General features: G+C 42.9%; 1 protein-coding gene across 3 annotated transcripts in view; it reads left to right on the plus strand.

Moving 5' to 3' along the window:
* The window catches only part of CDH5 (cadherin 5), a 47,991-nt gene that overhangs the window by 26,149 nt on the left and 4,118 nt on the right, over positions 1 to 17,724 (plus strand). For all 3 annotated transcript variants that reach the window (XM_061594199.1, XM_061594200.1, XM_061594198.1), the window contains 8 exons: positions 2,667 to 2,783; positions 3,884 to 4,051; positions 5,663 to 5,850; positions 7,060 to 7,313; positions 7,748 to 7,878; positions 9,881 to 10,005; positions 14,217 to 14,325; positions 14,766 to 15,011. In XM_061594199.1, the coding sequence (XP_061450183.1) occupies positions 2,667 to 2,783; positions 3,884 to 4,051; positions 5,663 to 5,850; positions 7,060 to 7,313; positions 7,748 to 7,878; positions 9,881 to 10,005; positions 14,217 to 14,325; positions 14,766 to 15,011 (1,338 nt within the window). The remainder of the gene's footprint in view (positions 1 to 2,666; positions 2,784 to 3,883; positions 4,052 to 5,662; positions 5,851 to 7,059; positions 7,314 to 7,747; positions 7,879 to 9,880; positions 10,006 to 14,216; positions 14,326 to 14,765; positions 15,012 to 17,724) is intronic.

Raw genomic sequence — 17,724 nt, forward strand, 5'->3', positions numbered from 1 at the left:
CTAGTGCGTCTTCATGCAAAAAAAAAAAAAACCCGTAACATAAATCAGGTGTGGGCAGCCAGTTTTACCTCCAGAACCAGATTCAAACCTAGCCAATTTTCTGAGGGGCACATTCTAGCAAGGCTAGTAGCAAAAGGGGAGGAGCAAAAGGCCACCAAAACAAAACAAGCAAACCAGCTTTTTTAAAAAAAAAAAACACCTGTTTTTACATCCTTTACATCCTTTTTATGTATTAGTCTTAGTCTTTACAATGGTTATGTAATATTTTGATTTGAAATCTAGGAAATCCATATAAAGGTCAAATTAGACCCACAGGCTGGAGGTTCCCCAACACTGATATAAATGAATAGAAGTATAGATCACTCAGATGCAGTGAGAAAACATACTCTCCCTTAGCTTCTTATGCTCAGTACTTACAGAAAGAGACCAAAGCTCTGACCCACTCTAGTCACATGGAACCCGGTGGGTACAGCAGTGTATGGCTCTAGATAGAGGTGTTGCATCTCCATTTGCATCAAAAGACATCCAGCCAGTTCAGCAGGATCCAGATTAGCATTTTGATACAGAAAAGATGTGTGAGAGCTCCCACACTCTCACTATGGATCCCCAGGGTCTTCAGAAACCACCCTGTGTGCTCTTCACTCAGATGAGTTGAAAGCCCTTCTCATCCTCAGAGCCCTTCTGTTTATTTAAACAGTCTTCCTTCCCCTGTTGATCCCTCTAATCATCTGCTGTGTTGATCAGCCTCTCCTTTCAGTTAACCTTTTCCCTCCTTGACTCGCCACTTGGGTGGCTAGCCCAGGGCTGCTGCTTTTCCTTTCTCCCACTCTGTGACCTAAGTTGAGGCAAGGCCTAGCTCTTTACTCTTTTTTGCCCGCTACTCTTTCTCCATACTTGTTTCCTCCCTGCTTGGAATCCCCTCCATGCTTATGATACCTAGCTGTATTTCTCTACAACATCTGAATCGGCAGAGACCGTGCAAGCCTAGACCGATGCCTGGACTCGGTGGTAGGCTGGATGAGGGCCAATAAACTGATGCTGAATACTAGCAAGATGGAGGTGCTGTGGGATGGTAGTTCCAAAGTTTGGATAATTGGTCAATTGCCTGCTTTGGATGGGGCCGTACTCCCTCTGAAAGAGCAGGTTCGTAGTCTGGGGGTGCTCCTGGATCCATCTTTGTCACTAGAGGCCGTTTCTGGACCAGGATAGCCTGACCACTGTTGTCCATGCACTGGTAACCTCCAGGCTGGATTACTGTAATGCACTCTATATGGGATTGCCCTTAAGGTTGGTCTGGAAGCTGCAGCCAGTGCAAACTGCAGTGGTGAGACTGCTCACTGGGGCAGGGTATCTCCAGCATGTCACCCCGTTGCTGAAAGAATTGCATTGGCTGCCCATTAGCTACCAGGCTAAGTTCAAAGTTTTGGTTTTGGTGTACAAAACCCCATACAGCTTGGGACCAGGATACCTGAAAGATCGTTTTACCCCTTATATACCCAGTCGATCACTGCACTCTGCAGGTGAGGGCCTCCTGCATACCATCTCATCAGGAGGTCCATACTGTACAACATAGAAAATACACCTTTAGTGTGACGGCACTTACCCTGTAGAATTCCCTACCCTTAAATATTAGACAGACTCCATCTCTGTTATCTTTCGGTCCCTATTGAAGACCTTTCTTCTTTCAACAAGCCTTTTAAGTAGAGACCTTATCCCAGTCTGCATCTGTGTTTTTAAAGCTTTTTTTAAAAAGAAGATGTTTTGTTTTAATATATTTTAAAGTCTGTTTTCATGATATTTTATAGTGTTTTTAGTGTTTTTGTTTGCCGCCCTGGGCTCCTACTGGTAGGAAGGGTGAGATGAAAATGTAATAAATAAATAATGTGCCAGCTGCCATGCCTTTATCCTGTGTCTGAGTGTCTCTCCTTCTTCAGTGGGGCTCCCCTGCCCATTTTCTTCTGGTCTGTTTGGCTCGCCTCCACAGCTGACCATCAGGCTGACAGTGTGAGCAGGGGGCTGCTGCTGCATCTTGTCTACTCCTGACAAGATGCTTATCCAAATGCACATTTGTATCCTCCAGCACCCCAGTGGCCCCACAAACACTGCCACTCTCATCCATTTCTGTACTATGGCCTGAATTTACTGACAGTCATGGGCATTTAAGAAGCCACTATTTTAACATTTCCACAATGCCCCAGTGTGAGGTTATGCTAAAACAATGAGAGAATGTTACAATATCAGATGGCTCAAAGGCATCCACTGGAGATCATACTGCTGCAACTGCACTGCCAGTAAAACCACTGGGTAGAGGGGACCATGACAGTGAAGAGGGGCCACTGGCATATTGCTGTGGATGCCTTCCAATAGGCCCTGTGTACAAGATCTTGCTTCCAAGTACAGATGTTGCTTGCTGATCAGGGCAGGGGTCTGCACAGCTTTCCTATCATAACATTAAACAGGAGGAGGAGGAGGATCTGACATGGTGAAGAAGAAGAAGAAGATTCCATTTGATTTAAGGGAGCCAATTTCTCACACTTGTTTGAGCAGATTCATCACAGTTGTCATTGACTATTTTTTACTGGAAGAGAATTAAAACAGTTATCATAAGTGTTATCATTTGGTAACTCTCTCTCTCTCTCTCTCTCTCTCTCTCTCTCTCTCTCCAGGAACATCAGTCACCAAAGTGACAGCTGTAGATGCTGATGATCCCACAGTTATTGGCCATACTCGTGTTTCCTACAGAGTTATTCAAGGAAGCCAGTACTTCAAAATAGATGACTCTGGTAGGTATGGTGCCAGCTGGCAAAAAGTAATCCTGCCAGATCCAGCTACTCTCCAAGTCCTCCCAGTTCAGAAAAGCTACTCCTGGGAAGTCTGAGATCAAGAAGTAGAACAAAGCTCTCTTATCGTTCAGGCTAATAGGCAAGCCAGAACAGGAAACTTCTGTCAGGCTGTACCACATCATCTGTGAAGTCGGTTCACTGGTCTGTCACTCTTCAGGCACTTCCAGACTTTCACTGTGAAGTAATATACTTCTGCATACTCATCAGATGAGTCATCCAAGCAAGGAGAAACCAGTACCTTTTCGATAGCCACATTTTGTTTCCAAACAAATAGATAACCCAACTTTGGTATTAAAATAATCTATTATGATTTCAGAGGATTTTCCCCTTCTTCTGCCGATGAGAAGCAAATGATGATAGCTGGCTTTTGTAGATGTGAAACCTTCTTTCAAATAACCCCCATGATCTGGAAAGAGAACAGTTTCTTGAGCCAAGCTGTAATACAATCTCATCCTTTCGCTAGCAGCTTGGTTGCCCACCCTCCCATTTCTGTCTTAGGAAGGTGCTAGCACAGGGAGTATCTGCAAGGAAAGAAGTAGAAATGGTATCCTTGCATGCCACTTAACTTGCACCACTTCCACTTCTGTAGGTAAATGAAAGGTCAGCTCCCATGACCTGTCAGATGTCCTCAGAACATCTCACTTCCTAAGGAGAAGAGTGCCACCTGGGTTGCGTTTTCTGCGTATGTTTTTTTTCCCCAAACCCGATCTCTGGCAATATCAGCTATAAATCCAGTGGTCCAGTGTGGAAAGGCGAAGTACAATCAAGACTAACACACATATACTGTATACACAGGGTTTGCTCTGAAGGAGCAGAAAGTAAAAGGAGAGGATTCTGGAGAGGACTGCAGGGCAGCCAGTGAAATTATTTTAAAACTGGCACAACACAATCTGAGTGAGCCGGTCAAAATGCTCTAACCTTTTTTAAAAAATGCTGTATTAAGATAGCAGTAGAAATTTAAGGTGTAAAGACGTATCTAATTTAAAAAATGTGGAATTGTTAGATGGGAAAAATGCATGTTTATCGTCTTTCTTTTGCAGGAACAATCTACACAGCTGCGCCCGATTTGGACAGAGAGAAAAAAGCTCTGTATACAATTGTGGTAGAAGCAATGGATGGCCAAGGTCTGCACTCTGAAGAATCAGGCACTGCTACTGTCCGCATTGCATTGATCGATATCAATGACAATTTCCCAACTTTTAGAAAAAGTGAGTTTTACGGATTAAATTAAATAGAGTCATCTACCCCAAGCCAATTTATGGGAATTACATATCATTGAAAGCAGTGCAATATGGATTCATACTCCAAAGAGATATTTAGAAGATTGATATATTCCCCCATAGTATGACAGACCACTGATCCATCTAGCTCAATAGGTCTACGCTGACTGGCAGTGGCTTTCCAGGGTTTTCAGGCAGGAGATACCACACACTGCTAGTTAGTATGGACAGTACTGAGCTAGATTGACCAATGGTCTGACTCAGCGTAAAGCTGAGTTCTCCAATGTCAGTACACCCCTCTGTCCGTGCCATCGATGGGCATGCCACCACTGAAGGCCAAGCCAGCAAGCCCAAGCCCACTTCCCGTGTATTCAGTGAAGACAAGGAATGAGTGGATGGGGCTACTGTAAGCAATTTATCCCATTAGGTAGACTTGCTAGGTAGACTTCCCACCAGTTGTACACCCCTTACCTCTTTGTCCTCTTTGTCCTGATGCCTGCTTCCAGAGCTGGATTTATGCATAAGCTAAGCTACAGCTTTGGACCTCAAATTATGACAGAGCTTTAAATAAAAAGAAATATTAAATTTCAAGTTTTAAATAGTTGGTTAAAAAACAAATAAGCTTATTGCAAGCAGGGATGTAAGAAAGCAGCAATTTTCATTCCAACCTGTATTCATCACAATCAGCGCTGTTTCCTTTCCGCTGCAGTTCAATTTCTGCCAAATACTATGTTATTTGTCTTGCGGTCTGATATTTAATGTACGGTGTGTAGCTATTTACGTAACTTACATTCATTTCAATGAAAGGGAAACTTCAAAACAATGTTAAAATAGTCATTCGTTACATAGCGTTTGTGGACTTAAAGACATCAACAATGATGTGAATGAATACCAGTCATATTCACTTGACCGATATCCCTTCATGACCATAGATGGACATGCAAACTGCTGCAATTTCTACTTCCTTTTCTTTCTGTTTCCATCAGAATTCTCCAACATCCCTAACTGCCAGATATATGTTTTGAGTTAGCTTGTTAGTTTTTAGTTGCATCTTCGCCTATATACTGGTATATATACAAATATAAAACATTATTTCTGTTTTTGTTGTCCTTTCTATTAGAATAATGCACATTTTTTTTGGTAATGCTATGGGGTTTCTTAAACTTCACATAGCTTAGAGCCTCGGCCTGTCGTAATCTGCCTTTGCCTGCCTCCTTCATTACCCTTCCCTTGACCTCGCTGCTTCCTCCCCTTCTTCTTTCCTGAACTCAAATGCTTTTAGTGAATAATAACTGAAACCAGCAAGATGGCGCTCCTTTTATTGGTAAGGATGTGTGGGTTGTTGCCAATGTAGGGCTAAGTTAAAGTCATTTAGCAGTATACTTGTTCCACTGGCAAAATGTGTTGCTGTGCAAGAGAATGTGCAACAGTTTTCTGCTAACACAACTGATGCACTGGATTCCTCTGTTGTGCAGCATTAAATTTCACCCATCCGCTAGCACAAGAGCCCTTGCACTAGCAGACAGAGAACACTGCATACAGCCCTGTGTTCTAATTTTCCTCTCTCCCCCCCCCCTATGTATTTTGCTTGCTTTCCAGAAAACTTCAGTTTTGAAGTCCCTGAAAATACCAGGGTAGATGGTGAAGTTGGTAGACTGGAAGTTGAAGACATTGATGAGCCGCAGAACAGAAATACAAAGTACAGTTTTGTTAAAGGACCTTACCAAGACACCTTTAAAATAGAACCAAATCCCTTCACGAATGAAGGAATAATCAAACCTAAGAAGGTATGTCTGGCGATTATCAGTATTTCATAGATTACTTCAGGGGTGGGGAACCAAGATTTATTTATTTATTTATTTAATTTCATTTATAAACCGCCCATAGCCAATGGCTCCCTGGGCGGTGTACAACATACAATAATACAATAAATGAACAACATCACAGATAAAAATACAAATTCATAACAACACTAAATAATATTAGCATAGCTAAAACATTAAAACAGTAAAATACATAGAAATATATTAAAATGCCTGGGAGAATAGGAAGGTTTTAGCCTGGCGCCGAAAGGATAGCAGCGTAGGCGCCAGGCATCCCTCCTCAGGGAGACTGTTCCACAATTCGGGGGCCACCACTGATGGCTGCATTCCCACCTGGGGGGCCACAGGCTAATGGTTGATGAGGCCAGTGCAAAAAGTGGGTGGTGCAACCTCTTTCTCATACACACACACATCCATTTATACACACATCCATTCTCACTGGCTAATAAATAACAGGAATAAAAATAAATCCATTATGCTGGCATAAGATGTCCAGAAGAGTTTGCAACATTTCATTAGATTCCTGATTCATCCCAGTTATTATTGCTGCTGCTGCTGCCGCTGCTGTTGTTCCTAATCCATCCTTCACCATAAGCACCCAGAGTGGGTTACAGCAATTTAAAATTCACTATTAAAAAAACAATTTAAAACAAATGGCAATAACAGGAATAGGATGGATCCTGAAAATTTTTGTCAGATTTCAAAGGCCAGGGTAAAGAGGTGTGTCTTCGGCAAATAACGGAAATTATATAATGACGGTGCCAGGCGCACCTCTGTGAGGAGGGAATTCCACAACCTAGAAGCTGCCACAGAGAATGTTCTCTCCCACTCCCGAACATCTGAGAGTGATGGAAATACAGGCTTCCCAGATCAAAAATGTAAATCCAGCTCCCCACATTGGGGAAGGGCAATAGCTCAATGGTTGAGCATCTGCTTTGCATGCAGTAGGTCCCAGGTTCAATCCCCAGCATCTCCAGGTAGGGCTGGGAAAGACCTCAGTCTGAAATCTTGGAGACCTGTTGCGGTCAGTGTCAACAGTACTGAGCTAGATAGATCAATGGTCTGACTCAGTGTAAGGAAGGGTCCTACGTTCCCATTTAATTAAAAATATATTCATTATATACTCCATATCCGTTTTCACTGTGTGCTGAAAGTGTGTGTGTTTTCATTTAGCCGCTGGACTTTGAAAAGGTACCTTTCTACAAGTTTGAAGTTGAAGCAACTGATGCCGACATTAACTATGCGTATTCCAGAATGAAAGGTTCCAAGAGCATTGCAAGTGTAACCATCAAAGTAATTGATGTTGACGAACCTCCTGTCTTTTCACAATCTTCATATGCATTTGAAGTTCAAGAAGAAGGTGACATTGGAAAGGTTATTGGATTTGTTTCTGCACATGATCCTGATAAAGCAAAACGGAAAATAAGGTAACAGGAAGTTGCTCCTGAAACTAAAACGTGATCACTCAACTATGCTTATAGCCCTTGCAACAACACTGTAGCCATAATACAATTCTTGAGAATTTGTTAAACATCCAGATTATTAAGCTATTTAATGCAGGGAGAGGAACCTGCAGCTCTCCAGAGGTGTTAAACACCAACTCCCATCAGCCTCAACCAGAATGGCCAATGGCCAGCAAGGATGGCAGTTGTCGTCCAATAACATCCAATGAACATCACATTGGTTACCCTTCTTTTACACAAATACTGTCAGTGGAATGTATTTAACTGTTTTTAGAAGGTTTCTTTTTCTTTTTGGTTAAATTGTTTTGTTAATTTGTTTGCCACCCAGGGCTCCTTCAGGAGGAAAAGTTGGATATAAATAAAATAAATAAATACTTTTTTTTTAATACTCAACACAGATACCGTATCCTGAGATCTGATTATTTCCACATTTCTGATACGGGATCTATTACTGCCTTGAAGCCCTTGGACAGGGAAGAAAGTGCCTGGCATAACATAACTGTGGCAGCTAATGAACTGGACCAAGGCAGTAAGTGTTAACTTGGGTCACTGGGGAATTTGATACGTGTGTCACCCATGCAACATCCTCCAGACATTGTGGTGGGCTCCCTCTTCTTTGCAGATCCCCTCTTTGTACTCAAATACCTTTTCAATGTCACAGAAGCACCATGGAAGCCACTCTTTGGTTGGATCCTTGTACTGAAGTGAGGGTGGTGACCAATCCTGTGGGTCTTATCACCTGATTCTTTCCCCATCTCTTCAACTCCTAGCAAGGAAATGATTCTGTGTTGAAGCCACACACTATTGGCTCCTTCCATATGGCTGTAGGCATCTTAATGGTAACACAACAGCATGGAATGTAGGGATATGGGGGGAGAAATTCAAATCAGTTCGCATTTAAAGATGAACTTACCTAATTCACACTTTCTGAAATGATACACAAACCCAAACACAGCCATCCTTCAAACTTTGCACTTCTTCCGTTTTTTTTAATGAAATTCTTCAGCAAAGTCATGTTCATAGAAATGCATCTGCTAGGATAAAGTGTGCATAAAAATAACATACAAAAATGCACTATATTAGGGAAAATTGGGCATTAGGCAAACATTGTATACAAGCGTGTGTATGTTAGGAGAAATTTCCCCTTAAATGCTGTTGAATTTTCATGAGGACTCTAAAACAAAAAGACAACACAAACTGACATAGAAATTTGGAGAATAAGATTGGAAATAATGAGAAACTGAGACCACATTCACACCACACATTTATTCCACTATTCTTTCACTTTATACAGTCATGACTTTCCCCAAAGAATCCTGGGAAGTGTAGTTTGTGAAGGGTGCTGAGAGTTGTTAAGTGACCCCTATTCCCCTCACAGACCTACAATTCCCAAAGTTCCCAGGATTGATTGTGAAACCACTCTGGGAACTGCAGCTCTGGGAGGAGAATAGGACTGACACGTCATAGTGGGTGATGTTCATTTCACCACCACCTTCTTCATCATAAGCCACCAGCTGCTCATGGATATCTGCCACATTCTTCCTGAAAACATTCCGATCTTTCTTGTATCTCTTCCTCAGAAGTATCAGCACCATCATCACTGCAGACAAAACAACTGTAAATAAATGCAGCATAAATTAGTTACAAAATGGAGAAGCAAAAAGTGTGTGTAGTTCAGTAGAACAAAATAACCTGAGCCAATCTGAGCTTTTGCAATGGGGAGGCAGAAGAGTTGTGAATTATGGAAGTTTTCACTGTAGTGGGAATTGGAAATCCATCCACTTGGCTCATCTGAAGTACATGCCCCTCTAAATAATGTTTCATGAATACATTCACCAAAAGAAGTATATAATATTGATGCATACTTATCAACATTTTTCAGAAGCCATGCTTATGGAGTTTGCTGGCTTTTCTAGAACGGACATTGACCACATTCACACCATACATTATTTCACTATTATTCCACTTTAATCAGCCATGGCTTCTCCTAAAGAATTCTGGGAAGTGTAGTTTGTGAAGGGAATTCTCTGGGAAAAGGGACCAATTGTTAAACCACTCTGGAAATTGTAGCTCTGTGAGGAGAAAAGGAGTTTCCCAACAACTCTCAGCATCCTTCACAAAATACCCTTCTCAGAATTCTTTGAGGAAGCCATGACTGTTTAAAGTGTATCATAGCGGAATAAATGTATGGTGTGAATGTGGCCTGAGAGATACCAAAATTGACAGGTTTGCCCATTCCTGATTGGAATGAGCCCCTAAGAAGCAGATCCATCTGCTTTCTATGTGATCCAGAAACCTGCTTTTCCAGGGTTCCAAATCACGTGCAGACAATACTATACAAACAGTTGTACACATGGAAGTTCTCTACAGGCAATCTTGCAATGGTCAGGGTTGAGGCATGCCAACAAGGCTCCTCTAGTGCAACTCACTCACCAGTCACCACTCAGATTTGATCTGAATGTACGTACCTCTGTTTGATTTCAGGGCAATGCCTGATGGATAAATCTGTGGTTTTCTTATTATTATTTCAGGAACTGTGCCAAAATTGGAAACCCACGTGCCAGTTTACATTAAAGTTACTGATATAAATGACAATGCACCAAAATTTGCTGGTCCTAGTAATGAAAGAGTATGTGAAAATGCTGCACCAGGAAAGGTAAGGTGTCCGAAACAAACTGCTATTTCTACTTAACTCCAGCCTAGAGATGTGAAGGCCCAGGGGGGAAAAACCTAAAAACTGGGGGGGACAGACATTTTTCCTTCCCCCCCTTTTTTATTTTTTTCAGGAAAAAAGGGCTTTGGGAAAAAATAAAAACCTGGGTTTTTTGTGAATTTTTCTGTCTCCCCCTCCCCCTGGCCTTTACATCTCTACTCCAGTGACACAGAGCAACTTCCCCTGCCTGCCTAAGGACTAGGATGGTGAGGATTCCGATTCACTCCACAGTTTGGATTGAACCTTCCCATTTTGCCCCCCTTGGACACATGCACGCATCAGAACATTGATCTGTGGATTGAGCCGCAAAATCAACCAACCAAACTGCCCAGGGGTGTGTGCCATGCTGTGGGTGGTTCCCATCTGCTTTGTGTGCTGAAAGTCCCAGGTTCATTACTCAGAACTGCCAGGTAGGGCTAGAAATGTCCACTGTCTGAAATCCTGGAGAACTCCTGCCAGTCAATGTACACAATTCTACGCTAGATAGACCAATGGTTTGACTCAGTGTAAGGCACCTTCCTACATTGCTTTGCTCTGAGAAAGAAAGAGGCAGCCCTCAGAACACCTTGTACGCAATGGTGTGTGTGTTTTGTAAGAAGCTGGCACAGAAAAGACAAAACGGAGCCAGTTTAGCAAAACAATAAAACCAGCAGGGGTGTCACGTCACAGCCACGGGAGTCCTCCTCTGAGGACATCTGAGGAAGATCAGGAGGCTCTGGTCTTGAACCCAGCCCTGGCTCAAGCTTCATCTGAGGGTAAGGAGCCAGGGTCCTATGATGGAGCCAGGATGGGCTGTCAGCACTTGGGGCAAGTACAGTCTCTGACATCGAGGCTGAACGGCCCCTGAGCCCAAGGGAGAAATGTCGCCTCAAATGCCAGATGGAGACTCGGCCCATCTGGAGGAGGGCCCGGTTCCAGGCCAGGTCTCCTCAGGGGTAGAGGACTCCTCAGGAGTAAAGGTATAGCTGCAGGAGATTAATGGGAGTCAGCTGAGGTTTGGGGTGTGGTTCAGCAGCTCAAGCATAAAAACCACAGTGCTACACTGGAAGAGCTGCTGGAATAATATCTATACATCAGCTCTGAATTGGACTTGGCTGTGGCTTAAATACTGATGTCTGGTCTGGTCTGGTCTGGTCTGGTCTGGTCTGGTCTGGTCTGGTCTGGTCTGGTCTGACCTCACCTCACCTCACCTCACCTCACCTCACCTCACCTCACCTCACCTCAGACTACTCTGCCTCTGCCTCTTGCCTTGCCCCACCCCTGAGTTGAGTTGCTTATGGACTACTCTGCTCCTGACCCTGGACTGCTGTGACCCTGTTTTGTGCTTGATCCCTTTGTTGTTATGGTAGACTCTGGACTCTGACTTTGTCCTGACCCTGGGTTCTTCCCCTGTGCTGCCCTCACTTGTGTTTGTGCTGGGACGTCTTGTCTCTCTTTAGAAGCCTGGTGAGAACAGGACAATGGGATAGAAATATGGAGAGCCATCCATTCCTACAGGGAGCCTGACTTCCATATGTCTCTTGCCAATATACCCTCTCCAATCAATGGAAGCATCCACTGAGAATAAGTGGCAAGGCACAAAGGTGCAAAAATAATGGATGAAAACAAATTTCAAGAGTCTTGTGGCACCTTCAAGGCTAATAAATGTGTTACGGTGTAACCTTTCAAGGTCTTGTTATTAGCACTTAAGGTGCCACAAGGCTCTCTGTTGGTTTTGCTGCAAAAGAATAAAATGACTATCCCTGGGGGAGTGTGGTGATGGGAGAGATTTTTTATTAATTCCAAGGTATTTTGAGCTAGACCAGCTCCTCGTCATAGATCTGTGCTAATATAGCCATGCTGAGCTTGTGGCCTTCCAGATATTGTTGCACTCCAACTCCCACCATTCCTACCCATTGGCCAACCTTTGAGAACCAAACAATCCATGCAGTTTGAGGATCCATGTTGTCTCCCTTCTAAGGAAAAGCTTGTTGTTTGGTGAATTAATCCTCTCCATGAACCAGAGGATAAGGCTTCTGCCCCCATGTGACTTATTCCACTTCCCTGACATTTCCTTCCCTGATAATTTTCACATTTTATCTGATCTTCCTCATAAAAGGTAAAAGTCCCTTCTGGAAATCTAGCACAATCTAGCAGAAGTTTAGCACTCACTTCTGTGTTAATTGCTTCCACCACCCAGTTTTACAGAATGCAAAAATAGGAAAACAACAGGCACTAGGGAATATCACTATAATGCAATGCAGACAAGTGTACAAACAGCGAAAATACAATGAAAATCACAGCAGACAGTAAATAATGTTACAGATACCAAAGACAATAAAGTAAAACACTGTAATACCAATGATGCAATGCAGACAAATGTTACAAATGGCCTAAAAAACACAATACCGTTCACAACAAACAGTAAAATACGCCATAACAGCCAAAAGCAAAGACATACAATGCTATAATAACAATGACCACGAGCAGTGAGGAAAAATGCTACACTGACAGCTATTCCGGATTGTACAAACCGTTTTAGTACTTCTTAGATGCCACTGCTTCTTAAATCACAGGTTCTTGAATTATTCCTCATATTGGTATTAATACTGATATTTTCTTTCAAAATACTGATATTTGGAAAGGAAATATCAATAAGTGGGAAAAATGATATTTTGAAGGAAAGAAAATATTGATAAGAAAATGTTGATAATGGAAAGGAAAGCAGTTTCAGCTCCTCATCCTCTGCTGTGACTGAGGCTGGTCAATTTTCATGTTAGCAAGCAAGCAGAAATGGAAATGGACTGCCTTCAAGCGATTCCAACTTATGGCGACCCTGTGAATAGGGTTTTGATGGTAATCAGAGGGGGTTTACCATTGCCTTCCTCTGAGGCTGAGAGGGAGTGACTGGCCCAAGGTCACCCAGTGAGCTTCATGGCTGTGTGGGGATTCGAACCCTGGTCTCCCAGGTCGTAGTCCAACACCTTAACCACTACACCACACTGGCTCTCCAAGAGACTAGCAAACAGAGACTAGCTGTTTTCCTTTCGGAAAGGAAAAAAGGAAACCAGCTTTCAGTGCCTCCCCCTTCCTCCTAGGCCACATTCATACCAGACATTTATTCCACTGTTATTCCACTTTAAGCAGCCATGGCATTCCCCAAAGAATCCTGGGAAGTGTAGTTTGTAAAGGGTGCTGAGAGTTGTTAGAAGGCCCCTGTTCCTCTCATAGAGCTACAATTTCCGGAACAGTTTAATACGCAGTCTCTCTTCCCGGAAAATTATTGGAATTATAGCTCTGTTTGCAGGAATATTGGGGGATCTCCTAACAACTCTCAACACCATTCACAAACTATACTTCCCAGGATTCTTTGGGGGAAGGCATGACTGTTTAAAGGTGAATGATAGTGGAATAAATGCATAGTGTGAATGTGGTCTTAGAGTCAGCATGGGTAAGGCTTGTCTTTTTTCCTCGCGCTTGGAGTTTGGTTTATTGGAATGGTGGTGGGTGACAGAGAGAGAGATGTCTTACTGTACTGTGAGTAAAACCAGTAAAAGAACAACATATTTGTGGGTGGAATAGTGTCTGGGGAAAGCTACTGAAGTTTGGAGCAAACAGGATTGCTCCACAAAAATGGTGAATATGAAAAATCTGGTGCTAAATCTGAATTCTGCTAAATTCTTGCCCATCCCTAACGGGCATACAGTTCTTGCCCACCTTTTTCAAGGGGGAGTCATGCAGGAATAGAAGTCTGCATGTGCAGAAAAGGTGGGGGAGTAGTGGCATGTCCAATGACATTCATTGCTGTGTCACACTATGTCCTCTGGTGTGAATGAAATGTAGTGTGACATAGCAGTATGTCAGTAAAAGCCACAGTTCCATAATGCAACAGGTGCTGCTGTGTGACAGGAATGTTAGAAATCAGGACAGAAGTGCTACCATTATAATCAGTAAAACTAATGCAATAAAGCCTGTGTCTGAATGCAGCCTCAATGCTACAAAAAGTGCTTCACTAGAGGTACTACTTCCTGATGTCAGCCATTTCTTTTCTTTGTGTTTCTGTTGGTTTTGCAAAGTATCTAGTCTACTACTGAGAGATGGCCCCCACAGAACTCATTGCACAGTTACTGAGATCTTGCCTTATGTATTTACAATGAACTTTTCAATTCACGTAGACAGTCATCACAATTTTTGCTGTGGACGAGGACGAAATGTCTCCAGGAGTGAAATTCACCTTTTCCTTGGCCTCTGAAGAGAGCAACTTCACTCTGATCGACAATCAAAGTATGTTCATATGGATTTCATGTGATGGCAAATTATGGGAATGTTAACTAACCATGTGCCAAATACGATCAATCTCAACTGGGGGTGCTATTCCTATTTATAAATTATTTATGGCCACCTATATATCTATTTATTATTTATAGGAGTATTTCTAAACTACCAACTCATTCTAAAAATTCACGGTGATGTGCAACACAAGCATTAAAGCATCATAAAATCATAGAATACAGAACCAATGACCAACACTGAATCAAATTCATTCTCTTTAAAAGTTCCAATATAGAAGGAGTCCTGGTGAGTCCTGGCCACCCAGACATTTTCTGGGTTCCTTAAAAAGATTGCTTAGCCTCAGGACCTGAACCTGTGTCAGCCGTCTGGCAATCCTACGAGGCAATCAGTGTTTGAGATTATCTCTTAATAAGATGCTATTGCCTTCCCAGATAACTCAGCAACTGTCACTGTCAAATACGGACAGTTTAATCGGGAGCTAGTCAAAACCCATGACTTGCCTATCATCATCTCTGACAACGGCTCACCCCAGCAGAGCAGCACAAACACCCTTTCCATCCATATCTGCAAGTGCAACGAGGCAGGGGACTTCACGTTCTGCGAAGAGCCAGCAAAACAAATCGGAGTCAGCGTCCAAGCACTGGTAGCCATCTTGATCTGCATCCTCACTATCACTGGTAAATCAATCCATCAATCAGTATTCACATTTCTGCACTTCCTAGGGAGTAGGGGAAAGATCCCATACAATACATATAACAAAGAGGGGATGGCATTCAAAGAAAGGGGCATAAAAATGGGTTCTTCCTTTCTTTAAGGCAAGCCTATTTCAGAAAATGTGAAGACTATGGGTCATACCAGATGTTTGCTTGGTTATATATCATGCAATTACGTATATTGAAGCTCCTTATATCATTACAGGCAGAAGGAGTCCTGTTCTTCCTGGAAGGTAGCATGCCAAGCTGGCTTATGCCTTACTCCCCACTGTGATTTATGCATTTATTATTTATTGCATTTATATTGAAGCCCTGGGTTGCCGCCAGGAGGAAGGGCGGGATATAAATAAAATAATAAATAAATAAATCCCACCTTTCTTCCAAGGAGCTGAAGGTGGCCTACATGGTTCTTTCCTCCTAATTTAATAGCAGTGGTGACTAATGCCAATTGGGACAAGTGGAGCAGAAAGCTGGGAGCCGAACAGTAGGTGAAGCCACGGCCAATGACTGGCGGAGGCAACTAAGGTTGCTTTCACACTGTGCTTTATTCCGTTATTCTGACAATTTCTTGCCTGGTCATTTGCAGATTATATTTGATCTTTCACATGACGTACAAGCTAGTTCTGGAATTCTAGTGAAATATAGTGCAAGTTTAGCGCTACTTTTTCGTGATAAATGATACCAGAAATAATCTGTTTGCAAGGCTGAGCACCTGGAAAATCACAGGAGTTTTTCGCTAACTGTTGCTGCTCATGTGACAGGCATCCCAGCATGCAGTGTGTTCCTACCATTTAGGCACACACTGGGTTTTTTTCCTGACGAAAATTGTACCAGTATTCTGGCATAGGTGCCGGTAGCAGCAGAATTTCCTACATGCACCCTGTGTCTATACAACTAAAATAATTTTAAAAATCAGATGCTAAAGGGAGAGGGCTTGCATGGTGATGGGATGAGATCTTAGACCTCTTACACAGTGGGGAACAGTGTGCATGTGTACAGTAGGGCCCCACTCATATGGCGGGTTATGTTCTGGACCCCCCCTAAAAAGCAGAACTCATTGAATAGAATGCCGCGCGATGCCCGAAAACCGCCATAAAAGCAGAACAAGCGCCGTATGAGTAGGGCTTTAGTCTAATTGCGTCTAATTGAGACCATTGCATTAGTGAAGTGCCGTAAAGCGGGGCCCTACTATATAATGGGTGAGGGACAAAAACAAGCCGTGTGAGAGACAGTTGCGCAAAATGCTGGTGGATCGGCTGAAAAAGCTGCTGTTCCTTAATGCAACAGATGCAGCAGTGTGAAGGGGATTTTAGAAATCAGGACAAAAGCGCTACCTTTTTAATCCATTAAACTAACGGGGTCAGACCCATGTGTGAAAGCAGCCTAATTCGAGTTTTGTCTCCATCTTCCTCACTGTTGACTTCTACAAAGGCAACACTGAGACTAATGGGGAGGAGGAAGCTTACAATCAGTGCCATCCCTTGGACAGGTTGAAAGTAAGAAGGCAGGAAGGTGAGGTCTGGCTGAGGGCAAACTGAGGTAGGTGGGGCAATGCCCCATTTGCTGTAGTGGACCAACCTCCACTAGTGGATAAGTCTATCCTCTGTGATTACAAGAAAGCCAACTCCAGGCTTAAGGGGGTTCTCAATGGGGCCTCTTCTACAGCAATGGGTCCCCTGGGAGCCTTGGTAGTACGCAGTGACAGCAGTAGGCAGCAGCGGTTTGGAGCAGCCATTTCAATATCCCACAATGCCCTGGTGTGTTTTTATGTCAGGGATAGTTTGGAGGATTGTAGGAATTATAAATGGTGGCTCCAGCTGCCTGGCAGTTGTAAGAGAGCTGGAAAAGGAAGTCACTACACAGACATCAGTGGTGTCCCCTCTAGGTACTCTGGCAGCTGCCCAGACTGCCGAGGGCTGACACCACCCTTGTTACCAAGAGGTACACATTTGTGACACACAATACAAGAATGCATATTAGTATGGGTTGTAGGGAGATGCACATTTTAAACATAAAAGTTAAAAATGGCCACATTCACATAGATATTTATTAAACTATTATATCACTTTAATCAGTACCTTCCCCCAAAGAATCCTTGAAAATATAGTTTGTGAAGGGTACTGAGAGCTGTTAGGAGACTCCTCTTCTCCTCACAGAGCTACAATTCCCAGAGTGGTTTAACTGTCAGTCCTTCTTCCCCGAGAACTCTGAGAATTGTAGCTGTGAGAGGAATGGGGACCCTAACAACTTTCAGCACCTTTCACACTTCCCCAGGATTTTTTGGGAGAAGCTATGACTGATTAAAATGGAATAATCATAGAATAAATTATGGTGTAAATGTGGTTAATGTCCTTTCTAGAAAAGCCAGCGAACTCCATAAGCATGGCTTCTGAAAAATGTTGATAAGTGTGCATCAATATTATATACTTCTTTTGGTGAATGTATTCATGAAACCTTATTATTTAGAGGGGCAGTTACTTCAGATGAGCCAAGTGGGTGGATTTCCAATTCTCATCACACTGAAAACTTCCAGAATTCACAACTCTTCCCCCTCCCCATTGCAAAAGCTCAGATTGGCTCAGGTTATTTTTTTTTTCTACTGAACTACACACACGTTTGCTTCTTCATTTTGTAAGTAATGTATGGCTACATTTATTTACATCTGTTTTGTCTGCAG

Source organism: Rhineura floridana, chromosome 13 (assembly GCF_030035675.1).
Source record: "Rhineura floridana isolate rRhiFlo1 chromosome 13, rRhiFlo1.hap2, whole genome shotgun sequence".
Taxonomy (NCBI): domain Eukaryota; kingdom Metazoa; phylum Chordata; class Lepidosauria; order Squamata; family Rhineuridae; genus Rhineura; species Rhineura floridana.